The 19,669-nt window shown below is 32.9% G+C and overlaps 2 protein-coding genes and 1 long non-coding RNA gene across 3 annotated transcripts in view; 1 reads left to right on the forward strand and 2 right to left on the reverse strand.

The window, feature by feature from the left end:
• The window catches only part of LOC123696473 (protein yippee-like), a 75,815-nt gene extending 67,311 nt beyond the window's left edge, over positions 1–8,504 (reverse strand). Inside the window, exon 1 of the mRNA XM_045642649.1 lies at positions 8,156–8,504. The gene's annotated coding sequence lies outside the window, so the exon portion shown is untranslated. The remainder of the gene's footprint in view (positions 1–8,155) is intronic.
• Positions 8,505–9,146: 642 nt separating this feature from the next.
• Positions 9,147–10,579, forward strand: LOC123696426. Its single transcript, XR_006752073.1, has 2 exons — positions 9,147–9,377; positions 9,510–10,579. It is a non-coding gene; the product is annotated as an uncharacterized LOC123696426 (long non-coding RNA).
• LOC123696425 (COP9 signalosome complex subunit 7b) lies at positions 9,586–12,539 on the reverse strand. The gene is made up of 4 exons (XM_045642584.1): positions 12,198–12,539; positions 11,521–11,773; positions 10,944–11,164; positions 9,586–9,798 (listed from the first exon to the last, which is right to left on the reverse strand). The coding sequence occupies exons 1-4, from the start codon at positions 12,390–12,392 to the stop codon at positions 9,646–9,648; spliced, it is 822 nt and encodes a 273-aa protein (XP_045498540.1). The 5' UTR covers positions 12,393–12,539; the 3' UTR covers positions 9,586–9,645.
• Positions 12,540–19,669: the final 7,130 nt, after the last annotated feature.

Here is a 19,669-nt window from a genome sequence, read left to right on the forward strand (position 1 = left end):
ATTTATAAAGCATTTGAATGCCATAAAACCAAAAAATATAAATTCAAAGCTGGTACAGTAAAAAAATAAAGAGATGTAGCTTTATATTAGAAACTATTCATTGGAAATTCTCCACAGAACGTGCAACAAAGAATCGACCATAAAAAGCGTACTGAGTTTTAATTAAGACAGCTCTTACAGACTTTCATTAAAACGGAATTATTATGGGCGGCAAATTGATGTTAATATTGTCGCGTGTCGCCTTGCAATGTATTACTTTTTTACTTACAACGAATTTTCTTCATAGATATTAAAATTTAAGGGATGTTTCTTCGGTTGCAACGGTGCGACAGTAGTCACCATATATGGCATGTGTCAGTTATAAATAATTACATACTTGACATTTACAGCCAAATACATAAACAAATATATACAATAGTAACAACTAATGTTCAAGTAATACATAACAAGGAAAACAGTAGCAATTGTTCACTCAACAGTGAGTGACTCAGAGAGCCGTTGCCAAATGCAAAACTGAACGCTGCGGCCAAATATTTGCGGATATACCAACCCGATGAATGGTTAATATTTAGCATCAATATCTACGCAATACTTCGAAGATCTTACATTAGTAAGATTCTTGTAAATAAAAATAAAGTATTAAGTAGTCAAGATTGTTAGAAGCAGAAAGTTCGAATTTTTTAATACGTTGGATATAAAAACCAAGAAATTAATTGATAGGAAACGAACCGTAGTCGAGTTATGGTATACAGAAATGAAATCTATATATAGAGCAATGAGCTCGTTTATTTCTCAATCATCACATAAATGTCAATTGAAATGACGCTCTTCTCGGGCATGATTACACAGATTAGAGTTAAAAATTCCTGCAGTGTTTCCTCAGACTATTTTGCTCAGTCTTGTTTTCAGCTCTAACCATCTGTAAAACGATTCATCGTCATTTGAATCACTGAAGTGACATGACCTATCGATCTAAACCCACGCCGATTTCACAGCGATATGTCAAATAAAATAGTTAAGTGTAGTTAAGCTAGTACCGTAAATGCTTGTAAATCGCAGCTATTTATTTGCTCAGACTGTTCCCGAGTAACGGACTGTTTCGCAGTAATTCCAGATCCATTTAAAATTACTGAGAACCCAACGAGCTTTCAGCTTTTTCTCTAGGAATTAATTAAGTTTGTCAGTGCTAATTTAGTCAGTGAATAGACATTTGACGGTTTACTAAGCTACCGATAAGTATTTGTATCAATAATCAATAATATGGTATTGATGTAGTTAGTTTCATTCTGAGTAGTGACGAAGTCTCTACCGGTACCGAATCAATAAAACCTATTTACCGACTTTTATTTTTGCCGTATTGAGAAAGATAACAGAATCGGATTCTAAAGATAATAAACAAACGAATTAACTCTCAGATAAGCAAACATTAGCGACTCAGCAAACTCGCTCGATTTTATTTATTTGCTAATTTTCAGCGCAGTAGAGTTGAGTGGAGTCCAATTTCACAATCGATCACAATTGCCCTAGATATCCTATTAGTGAGCACTGAGCTATAGCCGGATTCAAAGCTCTTAACGTTGTTCGGATTTTATCTCTTTTTTTTTACAAAAATCCAACTATTCAATTCTAAAATAGTTTCACAAAATTCGTATATTGCATTCAAATATTTTTATACAGCAATGGAAAACGGTGAAAAAGCTTAGTTAGTTAGTCAATAGCATTTGTCAAAGGAATTTAGTTTATTGTCTATACTAGGTTTCATTTGGAACATTATCAGGAATATTTAATAAACATCGAAATATCTACGAAATTGAAGATATTTTAAAACAGTAACAACTTCAAACTAATTACGCTAAAAATAACAGCTTAACCACCAAAATTTACGAACAAAAAGTGGCGCAGTAGCAGTGCGGTCAATTCATAAATTCAAAATGAAACTTTTCTTTGTTGCTACGTTTTTGCAAACTAATTATGATGTTCCATGATGGATATCCATTTCTCGGAAGGCCGGCCACAATAGCCCGAATGTTTTCCACAAGCCACGAATCAAAAAGAGTAATATGATCTTAACAATGGGTGGTATATAAAAACACTGGGCGAGTACTGCCTTTGCATATACAGTTGTGCAACACTTTACCGAGACCTATAAGGATTGTAAACTACGCAATACCTCGAAATGGAACACGCTCTAAATTTATTTGTTTATAGTCGAATGTTTAGTCGACCTCCTTCCTTCTCAGATGATAAACAGGAATCGAAGTGAAGATGAAGCTTTTAGTACCTTGTTTATAAAAGCATGTGCAAAGTGCATGGTGCATACATGCAGCAAATACGAGTGTTATTCTTATTAGCGAGTAGAATAGAGTTTATTATACAAAATTCATTTCAGCATAACACCAATATATTAAAAACTTCATAAACTTCAAAACTATTACGTAGAAACAAGCTAATCCGATCATTGAAGCCAAAGTAATTTGTTAAACGTTGAGGGTATGTGTATATTCGCACGGAACACTTACTGGGAAACTACGGTACCAATTGAATTTGCAGATTTATACCGTGTTTGTACACATTCCAATATCCTTTGGAAGTAGGGCAATGTGTGCAAGCTGACACGTGTATGACGGACTGATCGGTAGGGCAACTGTTATGTACGTGATAATATAATATTATACTAGTACCTGGTACTAACTGTAGGACACATTCATCATACAGATATGGAAACATTGACGATTATAACATGATTAATTATTAATGCTAATTACCCATCTGTTAACGACGTCTTATTAGTTCTATTATAAAGGCAACTAGGTTAATTAATATTGAATACTTGAATGCAATGAATGAAAAGGAGTTTTGTTGTTTATTGAATAGAAACTTAGCAAAACATCTAAATCAGGTACTTTAAATATTCCTGTCCTAAACAGGAGGTCACTAAAAACTATTGTTTGGACGATACAATTTGTAATTTTATGATTTTATGATTGACTCTACTAATGGAAGTTTTCTCATATATGTTTTAAAAGTTAAATGGGATAGTTCATAGTTGCTATCGCATTTGTTTCTGCAAACCTACGCAATCAATTTTTTATAGTAAACAACAAGCAGACTCGTCAAATGATTGATCTGATTGATTGACTCTGAATGTGTAATGTATAGTTTGCTCTTGGAATAATTTTAATGTACACATCACAAGACTGAATCAAAATCAACTACATTTATCAGCTATAGTCGATTCTTGCACGTGTGATTATGTAACTGAATTGAAATGTATGCATCAATCATAGCTAGGTACTGAAGAACATGAACCATCAATACTGACATAACTATCGGTGTTGAATCCTTTATTATTCTTGCATCTAACCAGATATTTGCCAGGTTTGAACTGGCAAAATACATTGGCAACATTGTTGATTCCTACTTGGGTGCCAATAGCGGATATAAGCTTAAAATTCGCTAAATAAACAAGTTTATATTATAGCCTATATTACTCGTGGATAATGTAGCTATCGAATGGTGAAAGAATTTTTTAAACAAGTCCAGTAGTTTATGAGCCTATTCATTACAATCAAACAAACAAAGTTTTCCTCTTTATAATATTAATAATGTAGATATAAATAAGTAAACATTATATTTTAAGAAAAATTCCATGTGAACGCTGTTCAGCGTTAATTGGGAGAAAATCGCCGTTTTTAGATCTCAAAATACTTGCTTTATGAGAGCTTATTATATGAGTCTTTGCTTTCGTAATAAGTTTGTCGAACATATTTTCAGAAAGTATTTGTTAACGATACATCACACAAATAACGACTGTCCCATAAAACATTAACGGCTAATTGAATGCAACATGTAATAATTTCGTAAAACAATCTGTACCTACTATATGAGCTATTGTATATCTCATGCAATGTTGCAAGAGGAAGCACGAAGATAACACGTCCCAGTTTCTTGGCTTTCAAACGTTAAATAAACTACCGAGTAATGTTTATCAAAACTTTAGTGCGCATAAAATAAATAAGACCTCATTTCCGAACTATATTTGACTATTTCCCAACTATAAACGAGGTAGATACGTATGATCACCTTTATTATAATCATTATCAACATCGAATATCATGCTAAAATTTTCTGGACGTTCAACGAACTTGAAATTTTTGGAAAAGATAACACGATTCAACTGTTTTCTTTTCGTATTTTCTCTAAACTGGTGTTGTAGTTTTGTCAATTACACTATCGGACAGATAGGCAGAGAGACCTTCGCTTTTATACTAGTTAGTATTAATATAGATACAGACAAATTACGTCTGCAAATACAATAATACAAAAGTAGAATATGAACCGTAACTTCATACTCGCGTACAGTCAAATTGTAATCCATTTATCCTGGGAATATCCCTGAAACCGAACCCTTGCGGAAACAGTTAACTTTATTAACGGAGACTGGAATCAAGTTGGCCAGCTCAGTGTAGTTGTACTGTTCACAACTTCAATGATATATTTATAGTACTGTTTTAAATTCAACAGAGTACATCTTTAAAAGAATTATCATTAGCATTTTGTTGTCGCCATTTGCATATATAGACGATTCAATTATTTAGATCTTGAAATGTTACGGCTTATCATGCTTTTTTATCAACACCGAATTCAAAGATAAAGTCTTATATATCTTCTTATATATAAAAATGAATCGCAAAATGTGTTGGTAAGCGCATAACTCGAGAACGGCTGAACCGATTTCGATAATTCTTTTTTTATTATATTCCTTGAAGTACGAGGATGGTTTTTATGTAGGGAACACGTAAATTATGTACCACAGGCGAAGCCGGGGCGGACCGCTAGTATATTATGAAGATCTGTGAGAAGAGAGATCTATTTTTTAACACAAATATTTCGCTCTAATAAGATGTATCTTTTAATAGTAAAGTAAATACGTATCGTGATTTTCGGTTCATTGAACTGCGCGTAGGACGAATTTAGCAATGATACGCAATTCAGAAGACAATAAAATGCTAGTCAGAACATTTTGTTTATAGCTCGCTATGTAAATTAATAACGTGATTCATCATATTGCCATTTGTTACTCTTGCTTTCGTCAAACTTATACGATGGACCTTTTTAGGTAGGTACCTTATTAATTTCAAATTCAAAACATGCAGTTATTGAACTCGCTTACTTACAAACAGATTGCAGACTTGGATTTGAATTGCAAGTACAACAAATAAGCTTAGAAGGTACTAATACAAAAATGTAATAATATTACAGTTATGCTATTGTAGTCACTTTACACTTTCTCTTTTCAAAGTTATATTGAATCTGAAATATCTTTGCAGCTAGTAAATAGAACCGAGAATGTAAGAATATATATTTTCCTTTGCGAGCGTGCTGCGACTGAATAAAACAGTAAAAGGACAAAGTATTGTTACTATTTCCATTTTAGTCTTAGCTTGCTACAAAGTTCTTATAGAGACAGGTTCGTTGCCCTACGTAAATAATAATATCAGGTGGTAACTGGTAACAATAGGAGTGGAAGAAATATGAGCGTGCGCGCTCAAAGCGTTTCGTTGTATTGTGGTTGAATTTAAAAGAAAACCGCATGGAACTCTGCCGACAACTTAATTTATACTCGGTTTAATTTCACGGCGGGACTTCACTTGCTATCAGGCTTTTATGGTAAAGCTGTACAGTATACGTACTACAGGTATACCTTTTTTGTTGTTTTAATAGAACCTGGCGTGAAGGGTCATGTTTTATGACGTATTGTGAATTAGGTTGGCTAGAGCGTGTCTAAATTGTTTACCTAAACTTTCAAGTTGTGATGCATTTTGGTCTTTGCCCTTATTAGATTTCCTTAAAAAAGATCATCATTGGTGAATCACCACTAGTAGTAGTAACCGCCTCCTATTTTGGGGTCACTAACAAGTTGAATATATCACGTGCCTGCCAGCTAAATTGTTTCTGGTTCAAATGCTAAATGAATATAAAATTTGATTACACGTGGCCGTTGAAAATCTTTTTCGACGCGAACAATCAAATTCGATTTAATTTTACACGGTACAGGCTTCAGACTTTATTGAAAGTTCAACGGCGTGTTACCAGCCCGGCATTGTACCTACAATGATATTTTTTCATTTATATACATATTATTGTACCAAATAGTTTACAAATTACATTGTTACAGTGTTATCCACTTCGGAGAATTGAAGCGTTCCCGCCACCGTTAAACTTACCAGTAAAATTGAATGTTCATATAAACAACTGGGTCAGTATTCATGCGAATGGATGTTAAGCCTATATTAGGGCCACGCGGGAAGCGTCATAATGCCCGGTTTAACCCACAGGCCAATAAATTGTATGCAGTGATCAGCCCTATGCATCCTATTATGAAACCTTATATATACGCATAGATACGGGCTTAGTTCGTGACCTGAGGGTCGACTGGGCTAGAACAATACAGCTCCAACTCGTTTGGGTACGTATTGAAACGTGATATGCGCTGTGTGTTTTAGATCATGGTTAAGATAACCCGGAGCAAGCTGTGCTTTGTGGACCATTGGTAGTATGTGCCCACGTATATAGCATTGCCTATGTGTATAAAGCTTTACAATGTAAAGTTGGTAAGTTTTATGCAATAAAATACATGCACATGTTTAAACTTTATATTTTAATGGTGTGAGTGAAAGTAGGTATAGTTAGTCTTTAGATAGGTGTAAGCTGAATTAATTGGTAGAAGTGTCGATCATCATATGTATCGCTTTTCAAATTTTAAGTATCATAATAATATGCGATTTTTGGGTTACATATTTATGTCAACTCAAACATTTATCGATTCTTTTGTGTCGTTGAAACTGTTAATAATCTCTATAAATTCAACAATTTAGTTGGTATTTTGCACTTTCGGATTTGATGGACCAGGACAAAGGAACAGTATCACCTGATAGAGGCATCGATTTGAATACAGGATTAACTAGGTATATTATATAGGTAGATAGTAGATACTATACTCAGTTCTCTCTATTTAGTCTATTTTCCCGGTGCTCGAATTTTAATTAGGTATGATTCTTTTTCTTTCAAAATACCTAGGTATATGTTATCAAATTAACAAAATTTTAGGGCTACTTCCGAAACTTACAATTTAATAGGTACCTACCTATCTAGGTATGCTGTAATTGTTTACTTGTAAATGCTATGTTAAATAAAGTAAGTTTACCATACACGACAATGTGTTTCATTGGGTCTGAATGGGCGTAAATGTACTTTCAGTTGATTAATGGATGATAGAGTTTATAGATTGGAAGATAACCGATTTAATTATTCATAGTCCCACAACATGCTTATAGGTTATGGTCAGCAGTTTGTATTTTTTCTGTTCCAAAGTTGTTTAGTTTACTCAGGTCTCAGGCAAATTTGAAGTGGTAGGTACTGTTCCTTTTTGTTTTAATTTAACATAAGCTAAGTAAACAATACACGTCATCTTCTAGATACCTAGGTAGGTAGTTATTCAACTTATTACATTTAATGACGAATTGAGCATAAAATAACTAGCGAGTTCATAGCTTACGATGCACATGCAAAATTCACTCGTAAACAAAACGTGACATTGGCATTATAGTGAGGCAAACGTCCAGTTACAATTATTACTCTTCAACAATTAATTGACCATATATCAACGTATAAAGGGGCATCATTGCATCGTATACAAAGACGAAATCAGAGTTCAATTCTGACCAACAAAGGCGACACGAGCCAATTTATCTTCGGCTCGAGACACACAAGAAACTGTGCTAATGCACTTTGCAATACTTGAGGGGAATAAATAATAATACTCGGCATAGGCGCCCGACCAGTCGGGCCGGTCCGACCACGGTCCGACCCCTCCCGCGCTCTGCCCGAACAGCTGACTGGCTCAACAACAAAGAGAGATACACCAACACCCCGCACAGATACTCTCCTGTTTGTTTTTAGTATCGATTAATAATCCTATTAGTTATCTTATGCTAATGTGTTACTTATTCGGTAGAGTAATGGAGCATTGAGCAAGCTATAAATATTATTTATAGCAATGAAATATGTTGTGAAATGATTATTTCGAGCGCAAAACATTAGTGACCATGAATCCGTCCGTGAAAGGTGAACTCCTAACAATGGGCATACTTGCCTTTCTGTTCATCCAATACAGAAGACACTCGATTTATTATGCTCGTCGAAACGAATGTCTTTTTATGCAATTGTCTTTGTTTCGTTGAGTATCACGGATTCATTTTATATAAGTCAATATCACTTGTGTCGTAGTTTTCACTATACGAGTGTTATGGGTTTACAAACAATCACGACACGATTATTGGGGAAAATATTGATTTTGTAAGTACTGTATAGTCTTTGTTTACAATGATAAGGCTTTTACATGTTATTTACATCACTTTTCAGTGGCCTGCGAACGTGATAATCGTTGCACTGCCTGCGCACTTTAATTGCGCTGCTGCGTCAAAAACAGACGGCTGAGAAACGAAAGCAAACTCGTTATTTTGTTTCGTATTATTTTTTGTCTCTATCACTAGCCTAGATCGGTGCATCGCATTCGGTTCTGTCTCCCTCTATCATTTGACACTTACGTCAAGTATTGCTACCTCTCAGTTATGAAATCTCCCCTATATTCATGGGTAAAATAAAGATAAACATTGCAAAAATAATAATCATATTGTAGGTATTGAAATATAGCAATCATTTTTATCTAATAAACTAAATAATTTTTCTTAAATTAGGCTCCTTGTTATGTTCAAATTAAAAAATAATTGAAACATTTTTCATTGGGACCCTAGGGAAATTTAACAGATTTTTTATAAATGAAATTATAAATTGGTGATGCTATATAGTGACGTTTACAAAAATCTTTAAAAATAGAAGAAATAAATTATGATGCGTAGACAAAGATCACAATTTCCAATATTCCAGGGAATTGAATATGATATGGCAACATATTTTTGCCAATTGACCTGTATCCAGACACAATTATTTATGAAATGGTTTCATAAAAATGTAAGGGAAAAACAAAAAAATCGTTTAATAAATGCTGAATAAATGTAATATTTTATACATAGGTAGTTATCTGGTTTTTAAATAATTAATACATACATATTACATTAGAAGATTTTAAACGGAATCTTATATAGTAATTTTATAAAATGTAATAAAAATTTTAAACTGCCACATAGACCTCTCAAATAAAAAATATTAGTATGTATATTTAAATTTTGTTGATTTGATGTTGTTTGATTATAATATACCTACAAAAATGGTGCATGTGTGATTTTACACATTATGATCAGTGAAGCAGATTTCATACTACAGCTTCTTTAAAATTGTCATTTTAATTTTTATTGGTAAGTATCAAGGTAATGATAAATTAGGATCATACCAATCTACATATTATTATGCAAAATAAGGTACTCACAACTCATGAAAAACGGAACTTATAATGATTTAAAACTTTTGATATACTTTTATTGTTTCAGAAATGAAAAACTTCCAAAAATACCTACATGGGTGAAACCCGAACGAGAGGCTAGAATAAAATGAAAACACAATAACTACATGCATCAGTACTTAAGTTTTTATTATATCACAAGTGTTATATACAAATTATGAGCGTTATGTGGTTTTCTGCCAGAACTTCGCCGAATTGCGCGGTGTTTTCCCCTTGCCAGAGTTCTTCTTTGGCGCCGAATGAGATTCACTGCCGCCGCCGGGCGCAGATTCGTCATTCTCTGCTTGCGTCTTTAATGTTTTCTTTATGTACATTATCTGTGGAAATTTGACAGGTTTAGACAAAATTTTTGACTTAATACAATGCCACAAACTTAACTGACCCCGTGAAAAAAACTGGAACTACGTGTCGCCAGTAGTAAAATCGACACCAGTGACATCGTCACCGGGTCAGTTAAGTTCGTGGCACTATAAATAGATACTGTGGAAAATTTTACGTTAATAGCTTTAGAATTGTTTTTGTTATGTTTTTCTAAACTGAATCAAAATTAGACTACTGAAGGGAACATCTTGACCCCTACACTGTTCAAAGAAAAATTTGGAATAAAACATCTGATTATTTTTTTTCAAAAATGTTCTTGGGAAAGTTTATCTGTAAGAAGTCTTCGGGCTGCCACACATAAATGTATAAGATGCTCCTTTTAGGAGAAGCTTCAGATTTACGGCATCTAAATTGTGGAATGATATAAAGGGGTGGGCCCTTTTTAAAATAAAAATGCGCCATCATGAAAAGAAGATCTGATGCCGCAACCGTGATAGGATAATTTTTATTAATTGTGTCAAAATGTGAATTTATATGTAAGATTTAATTTTTTCTTTTACCTTCCTTGTTAAGTTTCTAAGGAGTTTATAAGAGATAAATATTATAATAATATAATTTAAAGTTATACCTAATTTTAAGGGTGTTTGAAAACCAGCGCACTTTTGGACATCGATAGCTGAGACGCAGCTTTTTGCTTCTTTGTAAGATTCTTTGTTAGATCTACGACCCATAATGTATCCACTTTGTATGAGAAGCAATAAATGACTTTTTGTTTTATTGTTTATATTATTATTAGGCAAAACAAGTAAATTATTGTGGTAAATGTTTCTACTTACCTACTTGTTTTATTTTAAGAAACTACTACATATTTATAACAGTTAAAACATAATAATTAAAATTGGCACTGCATTTCAGAGATTTGAAACATTCCATGTGACTGAATAAGCTGGCTGAAAACCACAAGCCTTGTATTTGTTCACCAATATGTCTTACGCAGTATCTGCATGCATCTCAAGTAATTGTAGGTTTTTTCTCCGTACTTGCTTGTGCCTCTTTCGGACAAGCTATTACCAACATTTCTTGTAAAGAGTAATTCAACATAATATCTTCTTGACAGAAAAAAATCTAGTATAATTGATACCTCTTGATCAATCCCCTGCTGGTGTCGTATAGCCCTCTGCTTGTGATTGTTCGCTCGCACAATATGCCTATCTACAGATATGAGCACAGCCTCGCATGCGTTGCACCAATCAGCCAGAACGTCTGCGATCGCCGCGGCATCCTCTTGCCTCGCGTCGCGACCGAGTGCCACGTCTACTTCTACGCGTTTGCACTCTTGATCCAGTTTACCGTGGATTATATCTGGAATTATAAGGGAAGTGTAAATTTTAAGTAATGTAGTATAGCTGAAGAATTTGTTTGGTTGAATGTGCTTAGGAAAAACTAGTTCAATAATTATTTAGTCCATTTGCAGATGAAGACTGAATTTTATAACATAATGTTAGTAGCAATAGGAGTGAGTTACATATTGAAAATGACGAAATATTTTGATTTGGGATGTGTTTAAATTGCAAATGTATCAAAAGTTGTAAGATATACAATTGATAAAAGTATAAAATTAAGGCTGTAGCACAGACTAATAATAATATACTACGTATCTGTAGTCGAATAAAATCTTTAATGAATTCTACATGATATTAGATCTAAAAAGTATATACCTGCATATATTGCTTCTATAATTAAATCCTCTAAGTCCCTAACGTTTTTGATATCCAACTCTTTAAGCAGCACACTGTATGGGATACATTTCTCTTGCGTAGCTAATGTGGCGATTGTGAGATGTTGCAGCTTTTTGCACTGTGCGGGAGTTAACTCCAAGTATTCAGCCTTATTTTCAAGATAGTCTTTGTAAGTTCCGTATGCAAAGAGATTAAGCGTTTTCAAATGTTTTGCGTAGGGTCCAGTTTCAAGCTGTAATTGGTAATAGTTTAGGATTAGTGAATAAGTACTTTGTAGTTTCCTATCCTTATTCCACTATACATGCATTTTTACGTTAATTTATGAAATTACAGTCTTGTTTGTTTACTTTGTGTTGTTGCTTGATTTCTTTAATTCCTTCCAATTAGATAACTATTTTGGAACAGGTTAGTGAAAATAATTATAAAATGTATGTATTTAATGATGAAGTACCCATACATACATTTCAATGCTAATTATTTTGGATGGATGGGAATTTGTAATGTCATTCAAATAAATATTATGTACAGATATACTATAAGCATTGTTTCAATAATCATAATATAACACTAAATGCGTAGATTCAGCTCATTCTATAGATAAAATTAAATAGTTCTTAGAAATAACATTCGAAGTGGACGAAACAAAGACAACTAACCTCTTTGATATTTGGCATTTCTAATAACTCTCCAAATACATGTACTCCCGGTGCTTCGAGTACTTGTTTGATCAATTCTGCGCATCCTGATCCCTTAGCGCCTTTGGCTAGTAGTACAAATTGTTCTAAAGGGTGGTTTGTTGCTACCGATAGAAGAGATGATGGCTCGTCCCTGTCCATCGACATAGGGTTCATAGTGATTGTGTGATTTTATAGCAGACTAAATCTCAATATTAGCAAATTAATGCAACATAAAATGGTATAAAATTTTATGGTTAATTTCAATTTACGTAAATTGAACTCTGCTAAATATTTTCTGTTAATGACATTTTGACAGTAAATAGTAATGTCATTTTTTTTTTTTTTTTTTTTTTTTTCGTTTATCATGGCAATAAGACTAAACTATTTGCCAGTGTCAAGTTTTAAAAGGTAGGGAAACATAAATTTTTACAATGATTATTACAGAAAATTTTACGCACGCGCATCATCAGAGGAGTAGCAATATACAATCTAAAACACTAATCTACATATATTATATAACACTTATCTATTAATTAAAAATTATAAATAAATCAAAAACTAAACAATTCTATTTTAAAAATAAACATACTGCATTTTCTTTATATTATGTAGATAAAAAAATGAAAAATATTTACAATTTAATATTATTTCGAGTGATAAATTTGTCAATGGCTTCAAAATATTTGGCAGGATTGAGCAAGAGACAATTAATAGAAATAGGAAAGGGTACACCAAGTGATTCAAGAGATAAATACAAAGAGGAATGGTCATACAGTGGGCAAGCAAAAAATATGTGATTCAGGTTGCCCACATCTAGAGTACACTCACACATTTCATTATCTAATACGCCAATTTTAGTAAGATGTTGAGGAGTACAAACATGTCCAAGTCGCATACGAATGATTATACTTGTAGCTAATTTACTTCCCTTGGTTTTATTAAACCAAGGCTTCATTGGAATCCGTGGTTGAAGAGAATAGAAACGTTTTCCCTTTTGCATTCCGCTACTTTCCCAAAGTTTAGTCCAGGTATCATGGAGATAAACTTTAGGAAGGTTACTAAGATCGTGGCAATAATTGATATATGGAAACATATCACCACTATCTATGGCATCTTTTGCTAAGGCGTCTGCCTTTTCATTACCTTTTATACCGGTGTGACTGGGTATCCATGCAAAAACTATTGTTAAATTTTTATTTTTACAAAGTGTTAATTTGTTTCTAATTTCAAAAATGAAAGGGTAAAATGGCTTATTATTAAATGGATATTTTTCAAGACTTTGTAAAGAACTTTTAGAATCAGTAAAAATAACAGTTCGTGATAACTTCGCTAATAATATATAATCAATTGCTTTTAAAATGCCCAAACATTCACCAGTAAATACTGATGCTTGAGGTGGTAATTTTATTTTTTGAATAATTTTGTATTGTGTATGGTATATGCCTATTCCAGTGCACCCAGACAAAGACATCTTAGATGCATCAGTGAAAATGAGGTTCCAATCTTTCCATTCCTTATTTACTTCTGTATTAAAATTAAGATTGGCTAGAGGATCATTCTTGATGATTCCTATATCGTACTTAATGTCTGGATAAGTTAACAAATTATCATAACTGTGACTAAACAATGATAAGCGTGGAGATCGATATATACGTGTTGTAATGGATGTGACTCTACGGAAACTTTCGATCAAACATGGAACTTTTTTAGAGCGCCAATACGTAGATGTTAATATATATTCATTCAAGTCCTTCAATTTATGAAATAAGGGATGGTTGGAAAATTGCAGCGCTCGGAAAAGAAATCTGTCGGATAAAAACTGTCGTCTTAGATGAAGCGGAGCGTCACAACACTCAACTTGAAGTGCGTTATTGGGACTAGATTTCATAGCTCCAACAACTATTCGAATTGCTTTTGCTTGAATCTTATCAAGTTTTCTGAAGGCACTAACGTTACCACCTTCCAACAAAAACATTCCATAATCTAGACTACTTCTAATTAGAGCATTGTAAATTAATTTGAGACAAAAAGGGTGTGCCCCCCACCACACGCCAGATAAGCACCTTATTATATTTAAAATACGCTCACATTTAGCTGATACAAAATCAATGTGAGGCATTCCTGTTAATTTACTATCTAATGTTATTCCTAAAAATTTTGCTTCATTTTTATTGGGAAAAATACTACCGTTATAGCTTACATCTACTTGAGGCAAAGACCTCTTTCGAGAAAAAACTACAACAGAGCTTTTCTCTACTGACAAGTCAAGACCATTATCTTTAAGCCACATACTAAGTTTGTTTAGATTGTTATTTAAACAATTGCATGCTTCTTCTAAGCTATTATTTACACTATACATAACAATATCATCGGCATATTGCAGAATTTTTACAGTATCATTCAGTGACTTTTCCAAATCATAAGTATAAATGTTATACAGCAGAGGACTAAGTACAGAACCTTGCGGAAGTCCTTTGTGAACCTTACGTGAAATGTTTTTTGATTCATTTAAATTTAAACATATAGTTCTGTCCACTAATGAGCTTATTATGAAATTGATTAGTATACAAGGAACATTTAATTTTAAAAGTTTTTGATTAAGGATAGATATAATAACATTATCATAGGCAGATGAAATATCAAGAAAAGTAGCTACTAAGTACTTGTTGTTCGAGAAGGCTAAACGTATGTCTGTTGTGAGAATGCCTATGCTGTCTATTGTACTTTTTGCTTTTCTAAAACCAAACTGACTGTTTGAGAGGTAATCGTGATGCTCGATATGCCACTCTAAACGATTTTTCACCAAATGTTCTGCTACCTTTAATAAAACACATGACAAAGCTACCGGTCTATAGGATGAGTGCTCGTCAGATGGTTTATTTGGTTTGAGTATAGGTATAATTTCTTGTGTCTTCCACTCGGACGGAATATTTCCAGACAGCATTATATTATTTATTATGTCAAGATAGTATTGTAATGCAGTATCTCCGAGGTTTTTTAAGAAAGAATAAGGTATACCATCTAGGCCGGGGGTGGAATCCTTTACATTTGACAGTACTCCCTTCAACTCATATAGAGAAAAAAAGGAATCAATGCGAAAGTAGTTATGATCAAATGAAACAGAAGTCACGGGTAATATATTATTCTCTGGAACTGTATCGGGAGCTATATTTTGCATAAAATCACAAGCCAATGACTCTGGAAATCTATATGGTTGCTCAGCAAATGCTGACCTGAAGCGTTTTAAATTTTTCCACACTTCAGAGGGACAAGTATTCGGTGAAATGGATGTGCAAAAAGATTTCCACCCTTCTTGTTTTTTTCTCTTGAGTAGTGATCGTGTTGTCTTTATTGTAGCAATCAGATTATTGTAATTCTCCATGGACATATTCTCAGCATTATCTCTTTTCTTCCAGTTTTCGTTTCTTTATCGCTTCTGTACAATCCTTATCCCACCAAGGTGGAGAAGACATGAACGTGTTCGAGGTCGATTTAACAGGGAATAACTCCTCAGCAACTTGCAAAATCGTTTTTGCCAACGCTTCCGAGCATTTTATTCCATTATTGATATTTACATCAGGAAGTTTCCTTACTTCATTTTCAATTGTATTTTTATATTTGTCCCAATCTACATTTTGCAGTCTATATTTGAAACGTGAACTTTGTTTATAATTTTGATTATTTTTGAACGGCAAAGTAATTAAAATAGGGAAATGGTCACTACCAAACGTATACGGTAAGGGATTCCAGGATGAACATGAAGCTACATCCGATGTACAAATTGTTAAATCTACTGCACTCAAGTTCTCATTCACATGAGTGCGTCGTGTCGGCTCCCCTGAATTTATTACACATAAATTGTTATCGTCGATAAGATCTAGTAATTGTACTCCATTTGAATTCGATATACTACATCCCCAAGATTGGTGATGGCAATTAAAATCACCTAAGATAATATAGGGTTCTTCAAGTGTGGAAAAAATATGTTGTATATCATGCTTAATTAAATTCGAAAACTGAGGAATATAAATGGAAACAATGGAAATCGTATTATTAAGTCTTATTCCGACAATATTGAAACTTTTATCGGTATGTTGGAAAAGTTGTAATTTTTTGAAAGTAAGAGTATTTTTAACTAAAATTGCAACACCGCCGTATCCGTCAGTTCTATCATCCCTCAAACAAATGTAACCGGGAATACGAATAGGGCATAGAGAGCCCTCTTGAAGCATATGAAGGCCAACCTATTTGACTTTGACTGGCGACAATGAGCCCTCTGGATTTTGGGGTTAGAACTAATTCCATATACCTACATACATATATAGGTACGTTAATATACATAGGTAGTAGGTATATTTTTTTTATCACTACTCTTCTATAAATAACGACGCAATTTAATTTGAATAATCATTTCAGGCAAAAATAATATGTGCCTGGAATAAATGCTCACATATTATATTTGCGTCGTTATTGAAATAGGAGAGCGATATTGTTTCAGAGAATACCTACAACTGATTTATTATCATTTATTTTCAACATTTTAGAAATAAGACTAAGATCTAAATGATTACAAAATGGATGGTTTTTAAAGATTTAGGTGATTTAAAAAAAAACTTTTCAGTTGTAATAATTACAAGATAATTAGCTTATATAATTAGTATTTATATTAGTTTCATTATATGAATATAAATACGGAGTCTTTAAAAATGAGATATTTGGAAGTGCTAAATAGGTATAATTCAGTCAAATTTCTTAAAACAAATTGAAGTACTTACTAAGGATAATGAAGAAAACGACAATAAAAGAAATTAGTTCTTTATTTTTTAAATGCTTTCACATATTGTAATATTACATATTTTTAAGTACTTATCTAAAACAAAACTGTCCGTGCACATAATTTTCAGTAAAACGTTTTGAAAGCCTGAACGTAGGGCTCGATTCAACGCACTTTCACCACACTTTCACGAGAACTATAAACTTCACACGATTATCAACAAAATGAACTAATTAAGTAATTTTAACGTAAATAAACTTCACCGTTCACGTATAGTCGCCGCCATTTTATGACAGAATTATCAAATACAAATTACAAAAAAAAAGTTAGTCAATGTTACCAATTAATAAATCATATTTAACACTTTTCATGTAAATTAAATAAGACGTTTTCAGTATTTTATTTAGTTAGACGCACTATTTTTTTATGTAAAATATTTTCCTGAATAATTATAGTTCTAGATAAGATAGGTACTGAATTAAAAATCTGAGATTATTGTTCTAATTCATTTAAACTTTGAATAAAGAAAGGTTTTCATTTGCCTTATTTTACTGCATTGATTTCATATAGGACAACACTGAGAAGCTTTCAGAAGATGTTGCAAGTTTATTAATTTGATACCATATGAAGCGATTGAAATCGCAAAATTATTTATTGGAATTTGAAAAAAAGTAAGACATGCATTCGATCTATTAAAATAAAACAATGTTTAAAGAGTAATTTCCATTTATTTAAATATCTTTATTCACTTTGCAAAAACTTCGGAAAGTGCGATGCCATCTTTTGGGGATTTAATATAAACTTATTTAAATAAGTTTTTACTCGCCAAAGTATAGATCGCGTGGCTTTCTTTAATAAATGTCAGTTTGTTCTAAGTGTCCCCCCCCGACGAAAATTTAAATATGATTTTAACCAGGTCTCGTTTAGTGAGATTAATATTGGATTATATTTATTAATGATATGAATTAATTCAGATTTTTTAGGAAGAATGCTCCTGCAATTCCAATGTACTATGTTCGAAGCCATTGTTTTTTATTGTGTTATTAATAATTTTATTAAGTAAAGCAACGTTGGACGGTCTTAATGTCTTACCTTGTTGTAATAAATTGATTAAAGCGAGTATAATTTCCATTATAGCACCATTTTGAGTATCATTAGATGAAGATGTCTTGTAGGCACAACCATTGTCAGGTGTAGGCATTTGACATTCTTTAATTAAAGCTTCATGAGCAGCTCTATCATATCCTTGGCTACTTTTAGGTGGCGAACGTTGTTTTTTAAAAACAGTCTTTTTATGAGATGTATTTATATTTGTATTTTGTAAACTATGCTTTGGTGAGACTTGTAATGTTGAAGTGTTAAGCACTTCGGCATAAGGTTTTTTTACCTGTGGGTGTAATTTAAGTGCCTCTCCATATGACAAGTTCTTCTGAGCCATAGTAAGTTTAATTCGTTTTTGGCGATTATATTCAGGACAGTTTTTATTATTTGCAAAATGTAAACCAGAACACATTATACATGATGCACCATCCTCTTCAACATTGCAAGTTTCACCACTATGATCTTGCCCGCATTTATAGCAACGGGGCTTGGATCTACAAATTGATTTTGTGTGACCATACCTACAGCAATTATAACACTGAATGGTTGGAAATATATATAGCTCTACAGGTAAAGAATTATAACAAATAAATATTCTTGACGGGAGTGTTTGCCCATCAAAAGTTAATATTACAGATTGTGAAGGCTTCCATGTAACTGTACCATCAATAATAACTTTATAATTAATTCTGCGTACTTTTATTATAGAGCCACATCCATTAGGAACAACTATATTTTCTTTAATTTCTTCCGGAGACCATTCTGATGGAATGCCTCTTACTAAGCCTATCCGAGAAACATGGAAGGATGGTATTTTTGCTCTTAGATTGAATGTTTCTAAGGCTTTATTATTAATAAATGTGTTAGCATCATGAGCGGTTGAAAAAGCAACAACACATCTATTCCTGCCTATTCTTTTGACACTACCTGCTACAATATTTTTAAAACTATTTTTTTTCAAAAAATTGCCAAATGTAATTGGATGCAACGTAGAGCCATCACCGGGTGATGATTCACATCTTTGGACATGAACAACAAATGGATAAGAGTCATGTTCAGTATATATATTTCTGATTAAGGAATTAGACTGTAAATCAACAGAAATATTTTCCTTAGCTGATACAGAGTTGCTATTAGAGTTAACACTCTGGCGACCACTATCTAAATTTTCTAGGCTATTAATAGTATTCATATTTTTACCACGCTTCCTTTTTCTATTACCTTCTTGTTCCCAATCAAGTATATCTTTATCAAAATTGTCATCATTGCTATATAGTGTTACATAGCTAGCGACGGAGGGACCAGGTCCCAGACCTGATCCCTCATTCAAAGGATCAGGAGGATCCTTCATAGATTTCTATGAAGGAGACTCAATTCAAATATACAATTTACATAGGTACCTATAAAAAATAATATTAACAATAAAACTTACCAATATAATATAAAACTATAACTATTTACACTAAATACTATATATTTACAACAAATTACTCCTCTGATCATAAAATTAAGTTTAATTTAAAATTAAAATTTAAAACACGCTCCCGCCTCGTTCGAAGTTTCCCGCGCTTCCCTA

Source organism: Colias croceus, chromosome 12, assembly GCF_905220415.1.
Source record: "Colias croceus chromosome 12, ilColCroc2.1".
In the NCBI taxonomy this organism is placed as follows: Eukaryota; Metazoa; Arthropoda; class Insecta; order Lepidoptera; family Pieridae; genus Colias; species Colias croceus.

Bases quoted from the DNA above. Each gene is read 5' to 3' on its own strand.
- LOC123696425 (XM_045642584.1), bottom strand. From the start codon at position 12,392: ATGAACCCTATGTCGATGGACAGGGACGAGCCATCATCTCTTCTATCG. The intron at 11,774-12,197 runs GTTAGTTGTCTT...TACCAATTACAG, and splicing joins AAATGCCAAATATCAAAGAG to CTTGAAACTGGACCCTACGC. The intron at 9,799-10,943 runs GTATCAATTATA...AAATTTCCACAG, and splicing joins AGCAGGGGATTGATCAAGAG to ATAATGTACATAAAGAAAAC.